Here is a 17091-nt window from a genome sequence, read left to right on the forward strand (position 1 = left end):
CAAAATGAAAAAAGTAAAAAAAAAATACCTAGAACACAAGTCAGATGCAGCCTCCAAGATAATGTATGTTTACCAAATGATGGTCAACCGGTGGCCGATAATATCAGGAAAAAATACCGAGTCCTTATTGATTCCCATTCCCACCAAGGCAGGAAGCAATGAGAGTTTCGGTCTGAGACCCTGACCCTCTCTGGCTTTATCTATTTCTGTAAATCTGACTTCCCTTCCGTGAGTCTATAAACAGGGCGATCACGTTTGCTTCGATGCATAAAACCTTTATTAAGAAAACTGCAAATCCTAAATACAGATTTAGAAAGTACCTTGCTCAAGTTCTGTCACAGACGGCAAGACCAGAGCTTCTCCCTGACAACTTAGTTTCCCTTCTTCACACTCTCAGGCAACATGAATTTCAGCATTCAATTATCTAAACAAAATATGGATTAGTCGTAGAGGGATTCTGGAAAACGTTAGATGTCGTTCTCAAGACTTCCATTTGAACACCATTTCTGGGCCTGTCTCCGGTTCAGTTTCAGATTCTCTTCCTTCCCATGTTCTTCTTCTAAAAGATATACGGTTACTGTGCCTCTGGTTTTCAAGACCCAGCTGAAGCATATAAACATCTAGCGCTCGTCTCTGTTTCTTCCATTGACAAACCATTTTCTTCTGTTATCTTCTGTTCGCTGATTTTCCTTCTCTCCTTTTCTTCTCCATCTCCATCAAAGATGCCTTTCAGCAACATACCTCCGGAGAGAATCAGAAAACTGGTAAGCATTGTTACCACGGTCACTTTAGTGGTCGCCTTGTTTATCGTGATGCTTGGTCTGATTTCTTTCAGACGAAGAGCCCACATTCGTGACATAAGTCCTTCCATAACCGTGGCGCAAGATGGGTCTGGAGATTTTACAACCGTCATTGAAGCCATTGCAGCCGCACCCAGCCACTCGAAGAAGTACTTCGGCATACGAATAAAAGCAGGGGTGTACAACGAAATCATCCGAGTCCCCCATGAAAAAACAAGGTTGGCGCTGATGGGAGAGGGAACCGCCGTTACCTTCATTTCTTTTAACCGCAGTGAACGTGACGGCTGGGCGGAAGACGACACGGCCACAGTCGGTAAGTATATGTTTTCTCACGATAAAATTCTTACTGTTGACGCTCTGACGGACTAGTTGGGTGCTTCACAAATTTCTGTGGACTCCATGTTCTTGCTCAAGCTTCGTGTAATGGGTAGTTGGAACTGGCCACTCACGGTCCACAGAACGATTAAATCTTGTATGTATTGCAGGGGTCACGGGCGGTGGTTTTGTAGCGATGGACATTAGCTTTGAGAACTCCGCTCATCCTTCCAAGGGCTACGCGGTTGCTCTCTCAAACTCAGCCCACCGCTCTGCTTTCCAGAGATGCAGCTTCAATGGCTCTCAACGTGTGATCAGAGCGGTTTCAGGAACCCAATTCTACGGGGAGAGTGACATCTATGGGGCCGAAGATGTCATTGCTGGAAATGCGGCTGCCGTCTTTCAGAAGTGCATCGTTCATGTCCGGAAGGCGCTTCCCGGCAGTAAGAATGTCCTCACTCGCCAAACACGAGACCGACTTCTATCTTCTACCGGGTTCGTCTTCCATGACACCACGGTGGTGGCCGCTGCCGGGTTTGATTATCCGGGGCCAGTTTACCTAGGCTACCCAGGAAGGGCTTACGCTAGAGTGGTATTCATGCAGTGCTACTTGAGCGACGTGGTGAGTCCCCAAGGATGGCTGCTGGCAGGGGTCGAACACCCTGAAACCTTGTACTACGGGGAGTACAACAACACTGGCCCAGGCGCAAACACGAAGAAACGAGCCACAATGCGTGGAATTAGATTAATTACTACAGCTTCCATGGCAACTCACTTCACTGTGGCTTCGTTTCTTGAAGGGAAGGAGTGGTTGCCAAGAACTACTGTAAAATTTGTTCCCGGCTTCTTGTAAATTTGTTGCATTGTTAGTCCCAACCATATCTCTCTCTCTCTCTCTCTCAATTAAGTGGTCCACAACTTTATATGCTAACCAAGTACAATATTGTACGGTAAAGTGCCAACCAGCTGGCACCCCGTTTGTGGTTATCCACTATCTTAATTTGTTTCATTGTTATACGGAAAAATTCTATATACCATTTACAACAAGTTGGGTATTCATGATGTTCTCTAACCTCCAGCTTGAGAGTGAGTGTTGGAAGATGGGTCCAAACACACACTACCAAGAGATGTGTTAGAAAATGGGTTCAAGTCTATAAGACCAAAGAAAGCCCACACATCCATGATATGTGAAAAATGGGCTCAAGGCCCACATATTAAGGGGAAGACCTATAGGGCCACACAGTGATGACAGGATGGTAAATAAATAATCACCTCATAGAGATGATATCGATATAATTAGTTTAAGTTCAAGGTGTATTAATTGTAATATTGTAATTTTATCAATCTATAAATTAAGCTTTAGGAGGAGGGTTATGACATAAGTCCATAACCTCTTCTTCCTCCTGTTTTTTCCCAATGGGTGTTATTTGTTTTTTTTGTTCCATGAGTTAAATCTATGGAGTCCTGAAAATCAATATTTTTGTTACTTGATATTGTAAAAATATAAAAAATAAAAGAAAATAAATTTCTCAGGCTAGAGTCAGAGTAATGATGGGTTCTAAAATTTCATATGTTTTTTTTTTCTTGGGGTGGGCATGGGTCAGGTCAGGCTCGGGTTTCCTAAAATCAAAACCCGAAAAAAAAAATCGAAGTATCAAACACTACCCCTACCAAATCAGAGTCCCCACAACCCCATCCCCAACTCATCCCTGTAAACCCAGCTTAAACCCCACCCATCTCTGTAAACCTGACTCAAACCCGACACATTCCCACACCCTGTAATCTCGACCTATCCCTGAAACGTCCCTACCATGTTTTATATCCTCGTCTCTTTTAACCTGTCCCTTACCCCAAAGTGGGCTGGTTTTTCCCGACCCCATCCCCGAATTGCGGGGCCAAACCTGAAACCCTAACTCGGGGGTTTCGGGTTGAGTTGGGTTGGGTCGGGTTCCCCTCGAAGCCCAACCCGATGCCCACCCCTATTTTTTTTCTCTCTCATTCTTACCCTGGTCCCTTCATCGAGGAAAAACTTGTCCCTCAAGGATTTTGGATTAGAGAGTAATCATTTAGAGGTTTCATTTATAAGTAATCATTTAGAGGTTTCTTACTTCGATCTTGACACTTCAATACTAAAAAAATGTTTGTTGATTTTCATGATTCTATGAATTTAGCTCATGGAGAAAAAGGGAAATAAACTCATTGGGAGAAAACAGGAGGAAGAAGGGTTATGGAATTGATTATTCCTTACTCACCCCCTGAAGCTCTATTTATAGATTTATGAAATTATAATATTACAATAATACCCCTGAACTTAGGGTTTAGGGTTTAGTGTTTTAACCTTGAAAATTTAACATAATTACATCAATGTCATCTTTATAAGGTGACCCTTTATTTACCATCCTGCCATCAACGTATATGGGTCTATGGGCTTTCTCCTCGATCTATGAGCCTTGAGCCCATCTTCTATATCTCTTGGATCCATGGGTCTTTCTTGGTCTTATGGGTTTGGGCCTATATTTTAATACACTAGGATATGTGAGGCTTCCTTGGTTGTGTGGTCTTGGGTCCTGTCTTCCAACACTCTCCCTCAAGCTGGGGGTAAGAGAACAACATGAATTCCCAGCTTGCTGCAAATGATGTATAAAATACTTTTTTGTTTAATATGCCTTCATCTTCCAACACTCCCCCTCACGTTGTTGCTCTTGTTCATGAGGCCCAGCTAATATAATATTAGTGAGAGAAAAATCACTCCTAGCCGCTAAAACATTGCTCTAAAGTGTCCACCTCCACCACCATGTCCCTCCACAGGACAACGACTCTCAAGTGATAGAGTAATATATGATATTAATGAAGGAAAGTAACATAACAATAAGTTCCTCCATCGTGAACTTCCAACCACAAAAATGTGATATTTTTTATGGGGATGGAGTTCTTCCGTCATGGATTTCCAACTAAAAAAAAATTGATATTTTTTACATGGATGAAATTCCTCCGTCATGGATTCCCAACGACAATTAAATTTGATATTTTTTACAGGGATGAAGTTCCTCCGTCAGGGACTCCCAACCATAAATAAATTTGATATTTCTGACGGGGTTGACGATAAATAATGGTATGACGCTACCTCTTCTTCAATAATAATATCTCATCAAAAGAGACACAATAGCAACAATTGAAATGGGCTTGACTTGGGTTTATTTAACATGACCCAAAATAATCCATGTAAAAAGACCCATGAAATAATCCAATGCACATAACTAGTCTAAATAATATGTTGACTAAGGAATAATCTATTAATTCTTTAATAATAATCTAGCCAGAGATAAAAAATTTACCAAGTCGCACCGAAATCTTGGGCATGTTTACCGAGGCAGAAAATAAGTGTGATCCGGACCGAGCTGACTGGGCCCGAGTTGGTGTGGGTTGACTCCGTCTGCTGGTGCAGAAGCTGCACCCTCGGGTCGGCTGGGAAGGCTGGTTTGCTGGTCCGAGTTGACGCGGGCGAGTCGAGTCCGGGTCTCGGCAGCGCTGATTAAATTTCCTAACTTAGGAAATATTTCATCCAGCTAATCATCTTCATTCTCCCGCGAACGGGCTCGAATAGCAGCAGCGTTCGGACGGAGGATCCCACAGAGAAATCTTGAAGACGAAACCGAAACGGAAGCTTTCCGAAATAATAGCTGTTCTTTTCCGTCCGTCGTCCATCTCCTCCCTCCTCTGCCTTTCTTCATTCGTTTTTCATAAAATAGCTGGAGCGAAAAGCAAAAGCTGGAGGCGCTAGTTTTGGTTATTTTCCTTGTTATTTCCTGGATTCGCTGGGATGACTCCAGGGGTAAGGTTTTGGGAAAATTGTCATGCTTAGCTATTTGCTGGCTTGTTTTAATATAAGGCGTCTAATTAAGAATATATCGTTTCCTAATTTATTTCCTGGATTCTCTGCATTCTCTCTGAGGTCAGTCATTTGCTGGATTGTTTGAATATAAGGCATCCAATTAAGACTGAATCTTTTTTCCTTCTTATTTGATTCCTGGATTCTCTTCATTACAGTCTGGAGAAAGCTTTGGGATAACTGTCCAGATCACACAAAAAAACTATATAAGAAAGGGCGACTCATTGGATAGTCGTCTTCATCGAGGAGGAAATCGGTGCGGCTGTAGAATGGTCATGGGAGGATTTCGACCCTTGCTCGTGTTGTCCCTTCTCCTCTTCTCTCAAAACAGCCTGTCTTACGGGCAAGAAGATCCAGACAAACAAGTGATTCTTGATATCTGCAAACATACGGATTACCCAGATACGTGCTTCAAGATCCTCTCCCCCGATCCGAGGAGCAAGGGCAGGAATTTCCATGAACTTGCAGAGCTCTCCATCATAATAAATAAGGAGAAAGGAGTTCAATTCTTAGCCGATATATCCGAATTGCAGCTTACTACGACGGAGGTTTACGCAAAGCGACACCTGGATAGCTGTTATGAGTATTACGATTCTGGCGTTGTGGGGAGGAGCTCAGATTCCCTTGACGAATTCCATGCCATGAACTACCACGATGCGTCGTTTCTACTGAATGACTGTATTACTTCGGTGAATGAATGTGACAATGTATACTTACATCCGCCATCTCGTCCAAACGTGCTGCGGCCGAGAAACGCTGAAATGATTCAGCACTCAGAAATTGCTCAAAGCTTGGTTGACTACATTACCTCGTAGTAGCTTACTCCTTACCTTCTGCCTTCTACAATAAGAGGAAAGGCTTTATGTTCTTATTTAACATATTATTATGCTTACCATAATTCATATTAGAATTTATCTTTGAGACCGAAGCCCATAAATATTGCAATTTTTTTTGTTCGTAAGTTTTACGTTAGCAACTTTTCATTTCAATCCCCAATCCCCAATCCCCAAGTTTGGTAATGGGCAATTGAGCATTAGAGACATTATTGCCTTAAAAAACAAGTACTTTATACTAAACCAGACTCGCTATCTGATCCAGACCAACATTGTAGGTATGGTTAATCAACCAGAATTCTCATTGGCGGTGCATAACAAGTATGATCGGTCAATGACATTGTTCTAATCAATCATGTTTTATGTCCCTAATTGAAAAAGTTCTATATGATCAATCAATCATTGAGGTTGATCGATCAATCAACATGAATTTGCGTTGCCCTGAAAGTTTTGATCGATCAGTCCAATGGGTTGATAAAAAATATTTTGTAGCACAGTTTGGCCATGTTCCGGAAGATTGATCAATCGACATTGGTTGATGATCAAACTTTATATTTCTAGCTTGTACACTTTTGGTTAATCGATCATTTTAGTGCGAGTTCACTATGTGGATTTTTAAAGCATGAGAATTTAATGAAAACATAAGACATTATTGCTATAAAATGGCGGCTAAAAAAAAAAAAACCTTCAACCAAACCGGACTTGTTATTTGATCTAGCCCAACATTATAGGCTAAAACTATAATGAGGGAAGATGGTTCGACCCTTGACTCTAGTGGTCGAGCAAATTGCCGACATCAAGGACAATGTAGGGGGTGAAGACCCTTTCCCCTTTGCTACAATAAGGAGGGTGGAGCGTTCCTATGGTGGGTCCCCCAAATATTAGAAATTCTCAAACCTGTAAAAGATGATTAAGCTTTTTCTCAATCTTTGTTACTCTTACCTCTTGAGTTTTTTTTTTTTTTATGAATAATAAAACAAGAGTTGGAAATTAAAAAAAGTTTTTACACTCGGGGATGTGAATGAGGTACATTTTGTCAAGGAACCCACTCAAGTGATGTAAGGATCGATATAATGTGGGAAAATATGCAGAGTAGAATAGTTGATTTAACATGCTCAATTTTTTTTGGCAAAAAATTAAAATTTTTGTATTTGACATCTTATTTTATTAAAAATTTATTGGATAAATATATTAATGTATGAGATTGATTAATAATTTCTATTTATTTTCTTGAAAATGCACTAATTGAGCCTATAAGGAAAACTTAAAAATTTCCATGTAATTTCCTTGAAAGGAACTAATAGGATATTATATTGAAGGTTTCTTAGAATTTTTTTTAACTTTTATTGGGATATAAATTTCCATTTAGGGGTACTAATGGGGTCCAAGTAGAAATGAATTGCTTGAATCAACTCACTAATATGAAGCATTGAAAAAAGTTCCAATGTGGGATTTCACTCTTAAAGATCCTCTTTCATGACATAAAAGAGGAAATGGATTGAACATAGGTCCCTGTTTAAAAATAGAAATTGAAATAAAAAGACCCTTGTGAGAGAGGGGAGAAGAGGAAGAGGCCCAAAGAGAATGCTTTGGGAAGTAAAGGAAGAATGAAGATGTAAGTAAACGAGACCATGTAAACAAGCTATGAATGAAAAAAATGAGATAGAGGCAAAACTTTGAAATAACTAAAGTATCCAGATGTAGATCGTCAATCCTCTATTGACCTAGCCCAATCAACATCGGTATAACCTTCAATTTTCAAATGGACTTTTTTTTTTAAATAAATTTTTTTCCCCAAAGATAATTTCAAGTAGTGCAAGATACGGTTGACTACATTCACATGTTATTCATTGGGATATTGCATCAATTGACTAACCACACTTAGTACATAAGCAAAATTTGGTATAGTATATACAAGATACATTAACCTCCTGACTAGTCTCTGATAATGTTCTTTGATAGCAGGGACTTGATCTGAATGTGTTCCCAATTTTGATTTTCTTCCATAGGAGTACTGATTGGACTGCATGTTGTCATACCAATTTCCTTCAACAAGTCCAAAGCATATTTTCATTGAGGTAGAAAAATTCATTCTTTCGATCTTGATACTTCAATACTAAGAAAATATTTGTTGATTTTCAGGACTCCATGAATTTAGCTCATGGAGAAAAAGGGAAAAAAACTCATTGGGAGAAAACAGGAGGAAGAAGGGTTATGGAATTGATTATTCCTTACTCTCCTCCCTAAAGCTCTATTTATAGATTTTATTTACTATCCTGCTATCAATGTATATGGGTCTATGAGCTTTCTCCTCGATCTGTGGGCCTCGAGCCCATCTTTTATAACTCTTGGAATAACTAAAGTATTCAGATGTAGATCGTCGATCCTCTATTGACCCAACCCAATCAACATTGGTATAACCTTCAATTTTCAAGTGCCCTCCTTTTTGAAATAAAATTCTTTTCCCTAGAGATGATTTCAAATAGCGCACGATACGGTTAACGACATTCATTTGTTCTTCACTCTGAGAGTGCATAAATTGACTAACCACACTTAGTACATAAGCGAAATCTGGTATGGTATGTGCAAGATACATTAACCTTCCGACTAGTCTCTGATAATGTTCTTTGTTAGCAGGGACTTGATCTGAAAGTGTTCCCAATTTTAGATTTTCTTCCATGGGAGTACTGATTGGACTGCATGTTGTCATACCAATTTCCTTCAACAAAACATATTTTCATTGAGATAGAAAAATTCCTTCCTTCGATCTTGACACTTCAATACTAAAAAAATAATTGTTGATTTTTTAGGACTCTATGAATTTAGCTCATGGAGAAAAGGGGAAATACAGTCATTGGGAGAAAACAGGAGGAAGAAGGGTTATGGAATTGATTATTCCTTACTCACCCCCTGAAGCTCTATTTATAGATTTATGAAACTATAATATTACAATAATACCCATGAACTTAGGGTTTAGGGTTTAGTGTTTTAACCCTGAAATTTTAACATAATTACATCAATGTCATCTTTATAAGATAACCCTTTATTTACCATCCTGCCATCAACGTATATGGGTCTATGGGTTTTCTCCTCGATATGTGGGCCTTGAGCCCATCTTCTATATCTCTTGGATCCATTGGTCTTTCTTGGTATTATGGGTTTGGGCCTATATTTTAATACACTAGGATATGTGAGCCTTCCTTGATTGTGTGGGCTTAGGCCCTGTCTTCTAACACTCTCCCTCAAGCTGGGGGTGAGAGAACATGAACTCCCAGCTTGCTGCAAATGATGCATAAAATCTTTTTTATTTAATATGCCTTCATCTTCCAACACTCCCCCTCACGTTTTGTTGCTCATGTTCATGAGGCCCAGTTGGTATAATATCAGTGAGAGAAAAATCACTCCTAGCCGCTAAGACATTGCTATGAAGTGTCCACCTCCACCTCCACCACGATGTCCCTCCACAGGACAACGACTCTCAAGTGGTAGAGTAATATATGATATTAATGAAGGAAAGTAATATAACAATAAGTTCCTCCATCATGAACTTCCAACCACAAAAATGTGATATTTTTTACAGGGATGAAGTTCCTCCGTCATGGACTTCCAACTACAAAAAAAATTGATATTTTTTATGGAGATGAAATTCCTCCGTCATGGACTTCCAACTACAAAAAAAATTGATATTTTTTACGGGGATAAAATTCCTCCGTCATGGACTCCCAACGACAAATAAATTTGATATTTTTTACGGGGATAAAATTCCTTCGTCATGGACTCCCAACGATAAATAAATTTGATATTTTTTACGAGGATGAAGTTCCTCCGTCATGGACTCCCAACCATAAATAAATTTGATATTTTTGACGGGGTTGACAATAAATAATGGTATGACGCTACCTCTTTTTCAATAATAATGTCTCATCAAAAGAGACACAATAGCAACAACTGAAATGGGCTTGACTTGGGTCCATTTAACACGACCCAAAAGAATCAATGTAAAAAGACCCATGAAATAATCCAATGCACATAATTAGACTAAATAATATGTTGACAGAAGAATAATCTATCAATTCTTTAATAATAATCTAGCCGGAGATAAAAAATTTACCAAGTCGCACCGAAATCTTGGGCATGTTTACCGAGGCAAAAAATAAGTGTGACCGGGACCGAGCTGACTTGGCCCGAGTTGGTCTGGGTTGACTCCGTCTGCTGGTGCAGAAGCTGCACCCTAGGGTCGGCTGGGAAGGCTGGTTTGCTGGTCCGAGTTGACTCGGGTGAGTCGAGTCCGGGTCTCGGCAGCGCTTATTAAATTTCCTAACTTAGGAAATATTTAATCCAGCTAATCATCTTCTTCCTCCCGCGAACGGGCTCGAATAGCAGCAGCGTTCGGACGGAGGATCCCGCAGAGAAATCTTGAAGACGAAACCGAAACGGACACTTTCCGAAATAATAGCTGTTCTTTTCCGTCCGTCGTCCATCTCCGCCCTCCTCTGCCTTTCTTCATTCGTTTTTCATAAAATAGCTGGAGCGAAAAGCAAAAGCTGGAGGCGCTAGTTTTGGTTCTTTTCCTAGTTAGTTCCTGGATTCGCTGGATGACTCCAGGGGTAAGGTTTTGGGATAATTGTCAAGCTCAGCTATTTGCTGGCTTGTTTTAATATAAGGCGTCTAATTAAGAATATATCGTTTCCTAATGTATTTCCTGGATTCTCTGCAATCACTCTGAGGTCAGTCATTTGCTGGATTGTTTGAATATAAGGCATCCAATTAAGACTGAATCTTTTTTCCTTCTTATTTGATTCCTGGATTCTCTTCATTACAGTCTGGCGAAAGCTTTGGAATAACTGTCCAGATCACACAGAAAAACTATATAAGAAATGGCGACTCATTGGATAGTCATCTTCATCGACGAGGAAATCGGTGAGCCTGTAGAATGATCATGGGAGGATTTCGACCCTTGCTCGTGTTGTCCCTTCTCCTCTTCTCTCAAAACATCCTCTCTTACGGGCAAGAAGATCCAGACAAACAAGTGATTCTTGATATCTGCAAACATACGGACTACCCAGATACGTGCTTCAAGATCCTCTCCCCTGATCCGAGGAGCAAGGGCAGGAATTTCCATGAACTTGCAGAGCTCTCCATCATAATAAATAAGGAGAAAGGAGTTCAATTCTTAGCCGATATATCCGAATTGCAGCTTACTACGACGGAGGTTTACGCAAAGCGACACCTGGATAGCTGTTATGAGTATTACGATTCTGGCGTTGTGGGGAGGAGCTCAGATTCCCTTGACGAATTCCATGCCATGAACTACCACGATGCGTCGTTTCTACTGAATGACTGTATTACTTCGGTGAATGAATGTGACAACGTATACTTACATCCGCCATCTCGTCCAAACGTGCTGCGGCAGAGAAACGCTGAAATGATTCAGCACTCAGAAATTGCTCAAAGCTTAGTTGACTACATTTCCTCGTGGTAGCTTACCTCTACCTTCTACAATAAGAGGAAAAGGCTTTATGCTCTATGTTTTTTTTTTTTTTTTATTTCACCCAATATTTCCTATTTAATATATTATTATGCTTACCATAATTCAAATTAGAATTTGTTTTTGAGACCAAAGCCCTTAAATATTGCAATTTTTTTTGTTTGTAAGTTAACGTTAGCAACTTTTCATTTCAAACCCCAATCCCCAATCCCCAATCCCCAAGCTTCACTCATGGAGACTTTTAACTTTAAATTGGATTGAGATGCATATTAAGATTATTGAATATTGGTATATCATCAACAGTTGCAATTTTACTACAGCACACCAGGCTTCACTCATCCCAACAGAAGGGGGTCACACACAAGAATGGTATATACAATACTAAGCCAGCAGGATCAAGTCCATCACTTTCATCTCTTGTCCGCAATGGTTTCATGTGTGCCACGCTTCATCATGGCAACAAATTCATCAAAATTGATCTTCCCATCCTACAAGAAGGCCAAAAATCAGTGCTTCAGTGCACACATGATTTATGCAGCAAAGAACCATGATGGGTTTTGAAAAACAACTACATAAAGGAGAGAATCATCTGTAGTTTTTTGAAAAATAATATAGCTTACTTTGTCTGTGTCAACATCATCAAGAACTTCACTAATTGTGGCATCGTCACCCATACCGTAATCAGTCATCGCATGTCTCAGTTCATCTCTTGTGATAAACCTTTCAAGAATGCCACAAAAATATATTTTAGCTATGCTATTACAATTTCACCTTTGCAAGCAGAAAGTACCAAAAGAGATCACTGCTAACCCGCTTCCATCCTTATCGAAGTACTGGAAAGCCTTGTACAGGTTTTCTTCTTTATCCAGTCTATGTCGGTGCATGGTTGCTGTGATAAATTCAACATAATCTATGGTTCCACTTTGATCCACATCGGCCTGAGAATACCAGACATTATTTTACCAACCACACGATACAGTAAAAGGCTCTTGCTATTGCAACATAATTGATTGCTTGTCCTCCATGCATTCTGTATTTTGCTCAAAAGACTAACTTATGAAGGCAGACTAGAAGAGAATAGGACATCATCAAACTATTTTTACTGAACAGATAAACACTTGACTTAACGCATATGAATGATAGCTATCTATGCAATGGTGATGAATAAACTTGAGGCCGTGAATCTCTGAACCTACAAATAGAGTCTTACCGCTTCCATCAACTGCCTGACTTCAGGTTCAGAAAGCTTGGATCCTAGCTTAGTAAGACCTTCCTTTAACTCATCATAGGTGATGGAACCACTCTGATCAGTGTCCATGTTCTTAAACATTTGTTTCAACCCCTTGATATCCTCATCTGCTATACTTTCTGCTATAACCTGTAAAAATCCCAAAAAAATCATGGTTAAGTAAACAGTTTCTGACAAATATACAGCTAAGTTTGAGGAGAAAACCTTTAGAGCAAGTTTCTTTAATTTGTTCATTGCTCTGAATTGTTTCATTCTAGTGAAAACTGCACTGTCAATTGGTTTGTCAGATGCACCATCTTCTCGTAGCCATGGGTGTTCTGGGTCAGATATAAGAATATCAATCACATGACCGTATTTTATATAATCTAAACATTTTCTCTTCTCTTTAGAGAAATAAAGAATAAGCTGATACAAGGAATGCCGCTAAAAGAAGGTAGAGACAATGAATTTATAGAGGCTTTGAAGTGGGAGGATATTCCCCATGGATACCCCATTGAAGAAAGACCCCACTAGCCCATCATCTGACCATGTTTATCAGCAATAAGCATCTATCCTAGCAAGTTTTTTTATATGCCATAACCCAAACATCCATCTGCTCAAGAATCCAGTGATCCAACCAACGAAATCTAGTTGGATTTTCAATAAAGAAGTTACAGTTGGTTTCCATTTAGCTGGAACAATCTAAGCATCCAAATCCACTTGACACAGTATCACCAAAAAGATAAAATAGTTTAACAGGATTTATTGACCCTGCTGTTAGCTGACATAAAAAGATGTACTCACGAAGAGCTTCAGCAGCTGTAATTCGCGTTTTGGGATTTTTGGTTAACATTTTGCTTATGAGATCCTTTGCAGACTCGGAAATTTGAGGCCATGGTGGGCTTGTCAAGTCAAGGTAGCCTTGTAGAATCGCATCAAATATGCCTTTTTCCGTCTCTGCATTAATTTATTCATCCAACATCAAAATCATTGATCAGCATATTGAAGAAGAAAAAACTGTGGTGCTATGAAATTTTGAAAGTTTCTGCAAAAACCTAAAACTAGAATGAGAAGAATTGTCACTCCATTACCTGCCCAAAATGGAGGAACACCACTAAGGAGAATATATAAGATGACCCCGGCACTCCATACATCAATCTCCTTTCCGTACTGTCGTCGCAGAACTTCTGGGGCCACATAGTAGGCACTACCTACTATTGTGGTATAAACTTTTCCTGGATAGTGATTTTGAAGGGGCATCTTCATTAGAAGGATATAAGTGAAAAAGAAAAAGGAAATAAATCATGCAACCCTTCCAACCTTGCTGGCTGGTAATAGTGAATCCTATTTCACTATTCTAATCTATTGCTTGCAAGCTCCATTTTCAGCTGAGCCATGTTGAACTCTTTACTTGACCAATTTAATCTGTTTTCAGACTATCACAAAATGTCCTTCCAACCTCCCTTTAAATTTTGCCGGTCCAATTGACTGACATCAACAAAGCCTTACTGATAGAAACTCTATAAGGTCTATGTCTAAAAGAAATATATAAAGGAAGGGAATTCGTATCCACTGTTCATTAAAGTCATCAAAATTCCTGATCTAGTTTTTTTGAGTTTGATGCAACATGCAGTCAAACCTTATCTCCTCCACAGGGTTTCAGATGCAACGGTGAAATAATTAATTAAATTGCCAATTTCCCTCATCTAATTCAAACTGATCTGTACCAGGGGACCTGAATAAGATTGACTTAATTACCAAGAGGTTAGCCATAGGGCATCAACAACATCCCAGACAACGTTGCCCATGAAAATGTCCATGGTCATCAGCCGGAAGACGTCATCAAACAATTCTAATGAAGAACTAGTAAACAAACCGTGTCACCCCCACTCCTCAGATGTAATCTGCAACATTTCTATTTTTAAACGTCGTAGCAGCAGGATTACACAAATCAACACCAAGAGAACCACCACACTTGAGTAACACACCAGAAAAGTACAAGCATAAGGAACACACACGAGAGAGAAGAAAGGAATAAATAATAATAATAAAAAAAGAAAAGAAAAGAACAAACAAATTCTAACCTTCCTCGATGAAAACCGATAAGCCAAAGTCTGTAGCCTTAAGCGGGGAATCCTCATCTTTACTCACCATCAAGAAATTTTCTGGCTTCAAATCTCGATGCATAACTCCCATAAAGTGACAAGCATTAACCACATTCACAATCTGCCTAATGATCACAGCAGCGGCTCTTTCTGAGTAACTCCCTTTAGCAATAATTCTATCAAAAAGTTCGCCACCGGAGCACAGCTCCATCACTAAATGCACGTTCTGATGGTCCTCGAATGCTCCTCGGAATTCAACAATGTTGGGTTGTCCCGTAAGGTGTTCGAGTATGAGAACTTCTCTTCGGACGTCGTCAACGTCAGCCTTGTGGGTCAGTTTACGCTTAGAGATGGACTTGCACGCGTATTTGCGGCCGCTGGCTTTTTCAGTGCAGAGGTAGGTAATGCCGAATTGGCCTCGGCCAAGCTCCTTGTCCAGGTGGTAAAACTGGGTAACATCCGCAAGGGGTTTCTGTAAAACCGCAAGAGGGGATGAAGACGGAATACTAGTAAGCGAGAGTTTGGTTTGCTGAATAGGGATAGTGTTCGCGGGTTTGGGGGGTGGTGGTCGAGGGATAGCAGGAGAAATTGAACCATCCGAGGAAGAAGAAATTGGGATTTCACGTTTCTTGGTGAAGCAAATCCCCATTTTTATCTTCTTTTCCGGCTCTCCACAGATTGAGAAGCTGTAAAAAGCTTTTATAGCCGCTTATCAGAACCGGTAAAACTCTCAAGCATTTGCTGCGTAACGAAAATTAGCAGCTCTCTCAGGAGTGAAGTAACAAACTGTTCTGCCCAAAAGGACACAGAAATGAGGCTTAAAAACCACTTTAAAAATCAACCCACAGAGCGAGAAAGAGGGGGTGAGAGAGAGAGAGGGGACAAGGAAGAAGACAGGGAAAAGAGAGTACTTTGCTTGAGAGTTCGGGAGGTAGAGAATGCGATGCAAAGCGTGTGGAGTCGATCCAGTGTCCATCTGGCCACTGCTACACTTTCCGGTCATCTTTTCCGTTAATTTGGCAATGGAATTACTTTAATACCCTGCTTAATTCAAAGAAGACGAAAAAGAGTATAAGGTAATATTGGAATTGTACTTGACAGAATATTTAAATTTGTTTGCAGCAAAATTCGAGCAAGGCGGGGTTAGGTGAGCTTTGTGGGCGATTCCTGGAAGTCGCGAACGTCTTGGTCGGGTCTGGAATCTGGACCACTATCTAGTGTCTATCATATTTATCTCCTTAGGCCAATTTGGAGCCCTAGAGAAAAAAAGAGAATTTAATTATTATTATTTTAAAAAATAATTAATAAAAATAAGATAATAATCAAATTATTTTTTTATTAATTATTTTTAGAAATAATAATAATTAAAATTTTATTTTCTTTTCGTTTCCATAGGTTCCAAACATACCCTAAATAGTGCATAGAAAAAAAAGTTGTTTGTAGTGTCCGAATCCTTAGCATTTGACGACTCTAAAGTAAACAAAATATTCCTCCACATTACTTGTTATTCAAAACAGATTGATGTTCCTTCCTTAGCGTACCCTCTTCCACAATTGAATCAAATCTCTCTCTTCCCCTACATTTGAATTCCTTCCAAGCTGTATCCTATGTTCATTTCACCTTTTTGTAAACAAACAACCGAAACAATTTCCTGGAAAGTTCACCATTTGACCCTAGCAATAAGCCAAATCCAATTTTAAATTTAGATTCGATTTAACTTCTATCTAATTTTGACACCTTTAAATATGCTTCACTTTGTCCTAAAGGTTTAAGATTGGTTAGACCTAACTTTAACATAGTATTAAAATGAGATGTTTGACTAATTATGTCCCGTTTAGTTGATACCCTGTTTGTATTATACTCGTCTCGAGCTTCATCATCCACTTGTATGAATCGTAAAGTGATACTGAGAATAATCCCACATAGGTAAATGTTAAGAAAAGTTACATGGTCTAGTATGACATTAATACATAATATGTATTAGTGTATTAGATGGGTGGATACGTGTTGGGTCAAGATTGGGTATTTGGAAACCCGAACCCAACCTTAAATCGTCCCCACCCCAATCTTCTATCCTTGACCCATACTTATATTTAGTCCATGACCCATTTATTATTCATTTAGCATTATAGAAGTTCTAAAAATAATTTTTTTTAAAATAAATTATTATAACATATTTTTATAAAATTTAATAAAAATAAAAAATAAAAAATATCCTGAATAATTAAGGGAGTTATTTTTAAATATATGTTTTTTTAATTTAATAAAAAGGTATATAAGGTATCCAATAGGGATGGGTAAAACGAATTCGGGTTGGGTTGGGTCAGATTAATGGAATGAGGTTTTTTTCTTTTTCTTTTTTTAATTTCATTCCCACTAATAAGTCTAGTGAAGGAGAAAATTCGAACTCAATTCTCTTTAGGTCGGGTCACA

General features: G+C 39.2%; 4 protein-coding genes across 5 annotated transcripts; 3 read left to right on the top strand and 1 right to left on the bottom strand.

Annotated features, from left to right (window-relative positions):
* Positions 1-666: 666 nt before the first annotated feature.
* On the top strand, positions 667-1991 carry LOC137944758 (pectinesterase-like). The gene is made up of 2 exons (XM_068790497.1): positions 667-1113; positions 1286-1991. Exons 1-2 carry the CDS (start codon positions 723-725, stop codon positions 1966-1968), a joined length of 1074 nt encoding a protein of 357 aa, XP_068646598.1. The 5' UTR covers positions 667-722; the 3' UTR covers positions 1969-1991.
* A 3282-nt stretch (positions 1992-5273) lies between these two features.
* On the top strand, positions 5274-5819 carry LOC137943809 (uncharacterized). The gene has a single exon (XM_068789242.1). It carries the CDS (start codon positions 5274-5276, stop codon positions 5817-5819), a length of 546 nt encoding a protein of 181 aa, XP_068645343.1.
* Positions 5820-10776: 4957 nt separating this feature from the next.
* LOC137943810 (uncharacterized) lies at positions 10777-11319 on the top strand. Its single transcript, XM_068789244.1, has one exon. The coding sequence runs from the start codon at positions 10777-10779 to the stop codon at positions 11317-11319; it is 543 nt and encodes a 180-aa protein (XP_068645345.1).
* A 250-nt stretch (positions 11320-11569) lies between these two features.
* LOC137944005 (calcium-dependent protein kinase 29-like) lies at positions 11570-15600 on the bottom strand. 2 transcript variants are annotated; one of them, XM_068789495.1, is made up of 9 exons: positions 15570-15600; positions 14638-15444; positions 13645-13788; positions 13358-13510; positions 12779-12891; positions 12536-12703; positions 12136-12263; positions 11946-12045; positions 11570-11813 (listed from the first exon to the last, which is right to left on the bottom strand). In XM_068789495.1, the coding sequence occupies exons 2-9, from the start codon at positions 15305-15307 to the stop codon at positions 11736-11738; spliced, it is 1554 nt and encodes a 517-aa protein (XP_068645596.1). In that variant the 5' UTR covers positions 15308-15444; positions 15570-15600; the 3' UTR covers positions 11570-11735. The 2 variants fall into 2 exon arrangements, with proteins under 2 accessions (XP_068645596.1, XP_068645595.1); XM_068789494.1 differs by lacking the exon at positions 15570-15600 and having other exon boundaries at positions 14638-15542.
* Between the last annotated feature and the right edge of the window lie 1491 nt (positions 15601-17091).

This window comes from Aristolochia californica, unplaced genomic scaffold (genome assembly GCF_029961685.1).
Source record: "Aristolochia californica isolate CCGP_79_NKW_82.1479 unplaced genomic scaffold, dmAriCali1.0.hap1 SCAF_11, whole genome shotgun sequence".
In the NCBI taxonomy this organism is placed as follows: Eukaryota; Viridiplantae; Streptophyta; class Magnoliopsida; order Piperales; family Aristolochiaceae; genus Aristolochia; species Aristolochia californica.

Bases quoted from the DNA above. Each gene is read 5' to 3' on its own strand.
- LOC137943809 (XM_068789242.1), top strand. From the start codon at position 5,274: ATGGTCATGGGAGGATTTCGACCCTTGCTCGTGTTGTCCCTTCTCCTC.
- LOC137944758 (XM_068790497.1), top strand. From the start codon at position 723: ATGCCTTTCAGCAACATACCTCCGGAGAGAATCAGAAAACTGGTAAGC. The intron at 1,114-1,285 runs GTAAGTATATGT...TATGTATTGCAG, and splicing joins AGACGACACGGCCACAGTCG to GGGTCACGGGCGGTGGTTTT.
- LOC137943810 (XM_068789244.1), top strand. From the start codon at position 10,777: ATGGGAGGATTTCGACCCTTGCTCGTGTTGTCCCTTCTCCTCTTCTCT.
- LOC137944005 (XM_068789495.1), bottom strand. From the start codon at position 15,307: ATGGGGATTTGCTTCACCAAGAAACGTGAAATCCCAATTTCTTCTTCC. The intron at 12,892-13,357 runs GTGAGTACATCT...TATCTGACCCAG, and splicing joins TACAGCTGCTGAAGCTCTTC to AACACCCATGGCTACGAGAA. The intron at 12,046-12,135 runs GTTAGCAGTGAT...CATTCTTGAAAG, and splicing joins TTCGATAAGGATGGAAGCGG to GTTTATCACAAGAGATGAAC.